The sequence below is a fragment of the Ostrea edulis genome, chromosome 2, assembly GCF_947568905.1.
Source record: "Ostrea edulis chromosome 2, xbOstEdul1.1, whole genome shotgun sequence".
NCBI lineage: Eukaryota > Metazoa > Mollusca > Bivalvia > Ostreida > Ostreidae > Ostrea > Ostrea edulis.
The window spans coordinates 75225521-75234946 of NC_079165.1; the positions used below are offsets into that span (position 1 = coordinate 75225521).

General features: G+C 37.2%; 1 protein-coding gene across 3 annotated transcripts; it reads left to right on the forward strand.

The window, feature by feature from the left end:
• Nucleotides 1-253: 253 nt before the first annotated feature.
• LOC130046335 (uncharacterized) lies at nt 254-8596 on the forward strand. 3 transcript variants are annotated; one of them, XM_056153617.1, is made up of 2 exons: nt 254-520; nt 3553-8596. In XM_056153617.1, exon 2 carries the CDS (start codon nt 3558-3560, stop codon nt 4632-4634), a length of 1077 nt encoding a protein of 358 aa, XP_056009592.1. In that variant the 5' UTR covers nt 254-520; nt 3553-3557; the 3' UTR covers nt 4635-8596. The 3 variants fall into 3 exon arrangements, with proteins under 3 accessions (XP_056009592.1, XP_056009591.1, XP_056009593.1); XM_056153616.1 differs by having other exon boundaries at nt 487-520; XM_056153618.1 differs by lacking the exon at nt 254-520 and having other exon boundaries at nt 533-3927; nt 6095-8596.
• Nucleotides 8597-9426: the final 830 nt, after the last annotated feature.

A 9426-nucleotide genomic window follows, 5' to 3' on the forward strand; every position in this document is an offset into this window, starting at 1 on the left:
ATTCATTTTTACAAAATGTTTGAGACCTATCGTCAAAGTTTGGAGAAGTACGGGTATAGAAATAGTACTTTACCTCGATGACAGTTTTGTATTCGCTTCGTCTAAAGACGATTGCTTATTTGTTTCTGAATTCATCCAAACAAGTCTTTTAGAATTTGGGTTAATCATCAATTTTGAGAAATCTGTATTTTATCCAACCCAGAATTTAGAATGGTTAGGAATTCAAAGAAGTTTTCTATATCAGTACCAAAAATCAATATTATGGAACATAATAGCATTTATGTTTAAAGCGTATATATGTGTCATTTGCCCTATTGGGGACCTCGTATAACTTTACCCCGTTGGGGGCCTCAAGTTTGTTAGCCAATCAATGGCTTGGATAGGCACGCGATAGCTTGTGTTTTGCACACGTTAGCCTTTTCATATACATGGGATTCAGTGAATACAAATTGTAAAGCGGATCAAAGTTTTTTGATTTTGTTGAAATCGAAGGATCCAAATTTAATTTCTATAACAACAAGTAAGTTGTATGACTGTGCGGGTTCGTTAACTTCGGTTACGTATCTATTCGCTCGGTTTGAGCTGGTATTTTCGGTGAACTTCTTACAGTGTTGGCGTTGGAGTGGCGTGCGTTTTGTAAACAATGGCTAATGGTCATATCATGGATGTTGTGATTTTGGGACATTCCTTCATCAGGCGATTGGATGAATTCACAATCAGAAATAACATTTCTAATCTGAATTTGGATGCGGGTTCATATTCCGTAACAATGAGGGGTAAAGGAGGTCTACGTTTATCACATCTATCCCAGGATGCTACAATACTTAGTTTCCCCTCCGCCATCCCAGATATTTGCTTTATTCAAATCGGGGAAAATGACATTAAAGTGAATTCAGACCCTCTTAAGATTGCCACGGACATTGTCGCTGTTGCAAATTTTTACACGAAGGAGTTGGGGTTAAACATGTGTTAATTGGTCAACTGCTGCGTCGTTTACCATACGTTGCGGGTCAGCGTTTCAATTCCCAAGTCATCGCCATTAATAACCATCTACGTGTAATGACAGATAATTTACAGGGGTTGATATTTTGGCCCCATCGAGGATTTTGGCAGGATCTGTCTTTCCTCGGACCTGACGGAGTTCACTTATTATCAACGCCCTCTAATTGCCAACCTATGAGAAAGTTCTTGAGAAGCATCAGGAATGCTGTTATAATAACAGCTAAAAAACTAAGGCCAGTATCATCATATTAAAATTTGAGCATTAACTCAAATTTCTATAGGTCAGAGTCGGCAGCAATTGTTGACATTAATTCTAAGGACCTATTTAAATATATCAGCTGATGATATATATCTGATACATTCATGTAATGTTTGACTTAAATCTCATACTTAACCATTCAGTATAATGTTCACTTCAATCTCATGGTGAAGCATTCAGTATAATGTTCACTTGAATCTCAGAATTTTATATTATTTGAACATTCAGTATAATGTTCATCGGGATCTCATTTTGAAGCATTCAGTATAATGCTCACTTGAATCCTATATTGAAGCATTCAGTATAATGTTCACTTGAATCTCATAGATTATTGGAACATTCAGTATAATGTTCTTGGAAATCTAATTTGAAGCATTCAGTATAATGCTCACTTAAATCCTATATTGAAGTATTCAGTATAATGCTCACTTGAATTTCATAGATTCTTGAAACATTCAGTATAATGTTCAGGGGAATCTAATTTGAAGCATTCAGTATAATGCTCACTTAAATCCTATATTGAAGTATTCAGTATAAGGTTCACTTGAATCTCATAGATTATTGAAACATTCAGTATAATGTTCTTGGAAATCTAATTTGAAGCATTCAGTATAATGCTCACTTAAATCCTATATTGAAGTATTCAGTATAATGTTCACTTGAATTTCATAGATTTTTGAAACATTCAGTATAATGTTCAGGGGAATCTAATTTGAAGCATTCAGTATAATGCTCACTTAAATCCTATATTGAAGTATTCAGTATAAGGTTCACTTGAATCTCATAGATTATTGAAACATTCAGTATAATGTTCAGGGGAATCTAATTGGAAGCATTCAGTATAATGCTCACTTAAATCATATATTGAAGTATTCAGTATAATGTTCACTTGAATCTCAGAGATTATTGAAACATTCAGTATATGTTCAGTTTGTTCACCTAAATCTCATTGGAGGCATACGGTATAATGTTGTCTTAAATCTCACATTGAAGCATTCATATATGATTATTAGTCTATCGTCTGATGCTGCATTACCCCTGGCAATCATACTAAGTTTGTAAACATTTAGTGTCATGTTTACTAGTAAATGCATGATACTGTTGATATATGTTACCCTGGTGCTATCCTCAACCGAGCAGTGCATTTAAGTGTTAGACATTTAGTATGTGTACTTACATCAACTATTAAACATTAAGTATGTTTACATGTCATGTGTATCACTGAGGTATACTGCTTTGTGAATAGTCAGTACATGTGTACTTGAAGGTCATTTGATACTTCGAGTATAATGTATACATCTATAAGTATTCTCATCTCCCTTGCTCGGTTGCTATCCTTCTACTAGCATTGCATCTTAGCTGGTAAACATTCAATATAATGTTTACCTAAATATATACTGCATGCTTGACTTAAAATCCTGTACAAATTCTGTAGCAGACAGCTAACATACAAAGTGTGCATTAATGCTGGTGAATACATTTCATGATGGATATTTAGTAGTGTTCAGAAACATTAAAGCTTTAATGTTCTAGGATACCAGACTACTTGTCATGGACTATTACACATTTAAGAGGCAGGTCAATGGTTGAGGATATTATTCCCTCTGCGGTAATGTTCAGTATAATTTTGCTGAAACTTGACACATTACATATGGGTAAAACATTTGAGGTCCTTTGGGTAGCACGACCTGGTTTTTTCATATATGTATGATATTATGTTTTACATATAACATAACCTGCAAATTTAAGACATGCTAAAGGAACATTTTATACATTGTTCTATTGTCCAGTAAAATATTTTACCACTAGAAGTGAATTCATGCTGTGTGTGCATTGGTGAGGATATATATAATATAGCTAATAAGTGGCATATTAAGCTTATGCTTAATGAACTCGCTTTAATGCAACATTTGTGTGATACTGCTGTTTATTTATGTCCCTTCATTTTCTACCTTGGACGCAAGTCTCGGTGTTCATTGCGGATGAGGCTAGTGCATATGTCTAAAAAGGTGTACATATTTGTAAGCACAGCAGCTGATTCTCATCTATGGATGATGTTAGTTCCGTTTTACATTATATAATACTACAAACTGTATGATGGGTGATAACACCTATTCCTCTTCTACAGCACATCTAATTATATTCGGTGCAGCTTACAATTTTGCTAAGATTAATCATCTCATTCTGATATTTATTGAAATAGTATTTTCAACATCAGTTGATGATAATGCTAATATGGATGTCATAATTGAATATGTTGAGAGCAAATACTTCATGCATATGTATTGTAGGGAAAATGCCAAAGACCCCTGCAAAACGTAAACGTCTGAGAGCAAGGGAAAACAATGATGTTCCTGGACCTTCTACAGAACCAGACCATCATCCGCTGTCCAGTGTGGTGCCAATGATTGACTATGCGGAGCTGGCAAGACACATGGTGCAACAGCAAGCAATCCAAGGACAGGCGGAACAACAGTTGGTTACCGAAAACAATGTACAGGGGAGCCAGCCAGAAGCTGCAACACCCACAATGACCTCAGCAACAGTGTCAGGTGGAACCCATAGTGTGGGGGCTACCAATGTCCTACCTGGACCACAGTCTGTTTCTCCCATGGACACCCCCAACATTTCTAATGTGGGTTCGATTTTAGATGTAGTTTTCTCAGGTGAGTCAGTAAGGTCTCCACCAATCAAGATGTTAGATGCGGTACCTTTAGGTGCTACTATTTCGGTTAAATTGAAAAATAAGATTTGGGCAAATGAGTTTGTTGATTTGCGCTCACTTCTTCCTGATCAATCTGAAGAACCACTCTCTATCACCATCAAAGCTGGTAAAATTGATGTGGAGCACACATCTAAAAACAAATCACCCCTCAGCATTAGTCAGTGGACTGATGTTTTTTTGATTTTATCCACTATTTACATACAGAAAAATCCCCAGGAGGCTGGGAATCTGCTCAAGTACTGTTTTTCAGTGAGGGAGATGAGCCGCATATACATTGATTCAGCCTGGAGGGGCTATGATGAGAGTTTTAGGCGGCTCAGAGAATCTCACACACTGCCTTGGGAAAATTCTGTCCCAGAATTAAGACTCAAGGCAGCCTCTATGGGGTTTAAGGTTTCTGGAAAACCAGCAAACCAGACTTATGGGAAACAGAATCCTTTTCGTCCCTTCTCGGGAAAAATTTGCTTCGCATTTAACAGAGGTCAGCAATGCGCATCAAACCCCTGTAAATACCCTCACCTTTGTCAAGAGTGTACCGGCAAACACCCAAAATATAAATGTTTTCAAAGGGAAAAGCAACATTTCAAAGGAGGCAACAGGCAAAAACAATCTGCCAACGCCTATACACCCAACAAACCTGCAAAGTGAGCTCCAAGGATACCCCATTGATAAAGTAGAATTTTTGATACATGGGGTTACCCATGGTTTTCGTTTAGGTTGCATTGGCTCGCCAGACACGCATGAACCTCATAATCATAAATCTGCATTACAACACCCGGAAGTGATAGAGGAATATATTAAAAAAGGTTTAGACACTCAGAGAATACATGGTCCATTTCCCTCTCCTCCTGTTACTAATTTTAAAACCTCTCCCTTGGGGGTGGTCCCTAAGTCAGACCCTGGGAAATTTCGGATTATCCATGACCTTTCTTATCCACATGGTCATTCTGTAAACTCTCTTATCCCCCCCAGAGGCCTCTGCAGTTACTTATGACTCCATTGACACGATTATCTCACTTGTTCAAAAATTCGGAAAACATGCACTTATGGCTAAGTCTGACATTAAGGATGCCTTTAGAATCATGCCTGTCAATCCCTTAGATTACCATTTATTAGGTTTTGTTTGGAATTCTGCGTTCTATTATGAACGATGTCTACCTATGGGGGCAAGCAGTTCATGTCAAATATTTGAACAATTAAGCAATGCCTTGCAGTGGATTATGTATACAAAATACAATGCATCTGGCATCTCTCACATTCTCGATGACTTCTTTTTCATATCACATGCAAAATCTTCCAAGTGCAAAGATGATCTTACAAATTTTTTGTACCTGTGCAAGAAAACAGGTATTCCCATCAACATGGCCAAGACAATAGTGCCATCAACAACAGTTACAATTTATGGCATTGAGGTAGATTCAGTAGCTATGGAATGCAGGCTTCCTCCTGACAAAATAACAAAAATGACACAGTGTCTACAAAATTTTGCTCATAGGAAAAAAGTTCAACTTCGTGATTTGCAATCACTGATTGGATTACTTAATTTTGCTTGTTCTGTAGTAGTACCTGGTAGGGCATTTCTTAGACGTCTGATTGATCTGGTGGTGGGTGTTAAAAAACCCTTTCATTGGATCCGCCTTACTAAGGAAGCAAGGGCAGATATGGCTACATGGTTACTTTTTCTTTCCCATTTTAATGGCAAATCTGTTTTCCTGCCATTGGATTGGGATTCGTCTGACTGTTTACAGTTATACACTGATGCATCGGGAACTAAGGGATATGCTGCTATATTAGGCGCCTCCTGGTTTGCTCAGCCTTGGCTAGAACACATGCAACATTGTCAGATTGCAGTCAAAGAGCTTTATCCCATAGTTCTTGCTCTGGAAATCTGGGGCTCATGTTTACAAAATAGGAGAATTCTTTTCTTTTCTGATAATATTTCTGTTGTATACATTATCAATAAGCAGTCAAGCAAAGATAAAACGTTAATGGCCTTGGTCCGCAGACTAGTGTTAGTGTGTCTATGTAAGAATATCTTGTTCAAAGCAAAACATATTCCCGGGAAATGCAACATAATTGCAGACAGTCTCTCTCGTTTTCAATTTCAGACAGCCCGGTTCCAAGCTCCATATTTGGAGCAGTATCCCACCCCGGTTCCGGAACATTTATTGCAGATTTAACTTCAGCAACAGCTCATATTCTGACAGCTTCCTTAACACAGGCATCTCGAGCTGCATATAGGCGGTCTTGGGACCTATTCCTGAATTACAAACCAGTTACTAACTTACCTTTGAAAGTCTCTGATGTATGCAACTTCATTGGACATTTATTTCAATCCCATTTGAGTGCAAGCACTATATCATCACACATATCTGCTCTGGGCTATGTCCACAAATTGTTCAATTTGCCAGATCCTTCTCAAGCCTTTGTAGTAAAGAAACTTCTACGTGGTTGTCACAAATTGGCAGGGACTGTAGACTCAAGGCTACCGATAACAAAAGATATTTTAGCAAAACTTATTGCGGCTTTGTCTCATACGGTTGCAGCAAAAGCCAACTGCATATTATTAGATGCTCTGTTTAAATTATGCTTTCATGCATTCCTTCGCCTTGGGGAAGTTGTTTCAAAATCTGCAGGAAGTAGCAGTTTGGTGGTGCAGCGGTCAAATGTCGCCTTTCAATTTAGGGTTCTTTACTGAAATCAGTGCAGATAGTTCTACATCATTTCAAAAATCAGAAACAAAACAATCCTTTTGTCATTACACTTGAGAGCAGCATAGATCCAACAATGTGCCCTGTTGCAGCTTTGCATCGCTATTTATCACATTTCAAGCATTCTTCGGGACCCTTATTCCAGTTCATAGGGGGAAACCCTGTTACATATCTTATGTCTCCACTCAACTCTATGCCGCTGCAACCTTTGCTGGTCTGAACCCAAAGTTGTACAAAGGTCATAGTTTTAGAATAGGTGCTGCTACATATGCCACAAGTCTGGGTTATTCTGAGAATCTGATCAAACAATTAGGCAGATGGAACTCTAATGCCTTTCGTCGCTACATAAGAATACCTGCTTTCAACATTTAACTTATTTTTTTTTTTAACTTGGTAGTCAGGGCGCATTCAGGTTCAGCAACAACCTTTGGCAGGTCAGTGTCTAACTGCTGCTAAAGACTGCATCACTTGCGTGCATATATCAATTGAAAATTTGGGCAGGTCAGTGTCTAACTGCGGCTAAGGACTGTATCAATTGACTGTTATATCAATTTTAAGACTTCGAGCAGGTCAGTGTGTAACTGCTGCAAAAAGTTGGGTACTATGTAAATATTTAAACAAAATAGGTTTTTTGCAAGTTGGTATCTGTATATTTTCTTTGTAGTAATTCTTTTTTGCAAGTTGTAGAGAAAATGTTTTCTGTTTTATATGCTACACATTGGTACTGTATACATTGCTATATGTGGTTGGTGCAATATACCTTACTGACTCACTTAGTTACGCTATCCTTTTATACACAAATATGTCCAAAGTATGTCTTGTTATATACAATATCCATTATGTTATAGCACAGGAATGTGTCAACTTTGGTAACCATATACACTGTTAATTGCAATCGGGTCAGTAGTTAACTGTTCATGTGTGATAAATGTTTATTAACTCTCCACAGTCAAACTAGTTATTTCTCTCTGCTCACCTTGGATGGCGCCGATATGATACTGTGTTTCATATCTTGTGGCCTTGTTTGTTCGCCATCTTTTTGCTCTGGGTTTGTTTTGATGAATTTTTATTTGTCATCTTATAGCGTAGCATTATTTAAGTTATTTTGTCTTCTTTGGGGGAAATCAGACTTTGAGTAATTTAGCTTTGCAGGTACTTTCATGTAGAATGTTTATCTGATTTCCCCCAAAATCTTATGTTGAAGATTTCTTTCGTCATTTGGTATTGTAATAAATGACAAATTTTCAATCTCAATCATTCTTTGTTCAGATTTTTTTATGACAGCAAAAACGAGCGACGGTGAGCAGAGTTTGGGTAATAGAAGCGGATAAACATAAAATCAATATTATGGAACATAATAGCATTTATGTTTAAAGCGTATATATGTGTCATTTGCCCTATTGGGGACCTCGTATAACTTTACCCCGTTGGGGGTCTCAAGTTTGTTAGCCAATCAATGGCTTGGATAGGCACGCGATAGCTTGTGTTTTGCACACGTTAGCCTTTTCATATACATGGGATTCAGTGAATACAAATTGTAAAGCGGATCAAAGTTTTTTGATTTTGTTCAACCCTCCACCACCCCAACTTTCCGTCCTCAATATGGAGGGTTACTCCGGTGCTATGCAATCTTGGTATATAGGCTTTTAATCATTTGGGTTGGCCTTATTTGTTCGCAATCTTTTTGCTCTGGGTTTGTTTTGATGAATTTTTATTTGTCATCTTATAGCGTAGCATTATTTAAGTTATTTTGTCTTCTTTGGGGGAAATCAGACTTTGAGTAATTTAGCTTTGCAGGTACTTTCATGTAGAATGTTTATCTGATTTCCCCCAAAATCTTATGTTGAAGATTTCTTTCGTCATTTGGTATTGTAATAAATGACAAATTTTCAATCTCAATCATTCTTTGTTCAGATTTTTTTATGACAGCAAAAACGAGCGACGGTGAGCAGAGTTTGGGTAATAGAAGCGGATAAACATAAAGGACGTCTCGAAGATACAGTTGCTTCACTGCAGAAAGTAGTAAAGAGTTTTCCAAAAGTTACAGCCAGAGAATTGGCAAGAGTGGTCGGAAAGATAATTTCAATGTCACCAGTTATGGGTAACATATGTAACATAATGACCAGATTTTCGTCTATGGAAATAGCATGTAAACAATCAAGGGACGAAATTCTGGCATTCACACACAAAGATGAAGTTCTTGATTAATGTAATTTTTGGTTACAATGTATACACTCTGAAAGAACACGGTATTTGCACAAGCCGACAAAGAAAAGTGTTGTTATTTACTCCGATGCAAGTAGTATTGCTTCAGGAGCATACACTGTTGAAGTTGATTCTAAAGTTTTTCATATGATGTGGAAAACGTTTGAGAGAAGCATGAGCTCTACTTGGAGAGAACTTAGGGCAATTGAATTAGCTTCATTTAGAGCTAGTTTGAAGAATTGTGAAGTGAAATGGTTTACTGATAATCAGAGTTGCGTTAAAATCGTCCAGTCAGGTAGTATGAAACATCACTTACAAACTCTCGCTACAATGTTTTTAAGATGTGTTTAGAGAACAAAATTTCATTAGATATTCAATGGGTTCCAAGGCTTCAAAACGAGAAGGCTGATGTTTTAGTAATATCATTGATCACAACGATTGGAGTGTAACTGTGGTGTTTTTCGAATTTGTTAACAACCTGTTCGGACCATTTACTGTCGACAGATTTGCAAATTATAATAATT

Bases quoted from the DNA above. Each gene is read 5' to 3' on its own strand.
- LOC130046335 (XM_056153616.1), top strand. From the start codon at position 5,033: ATGGCTAAGTCTGACATTAAGGATGCCTTTAGAATCATGCCTGTCAAT.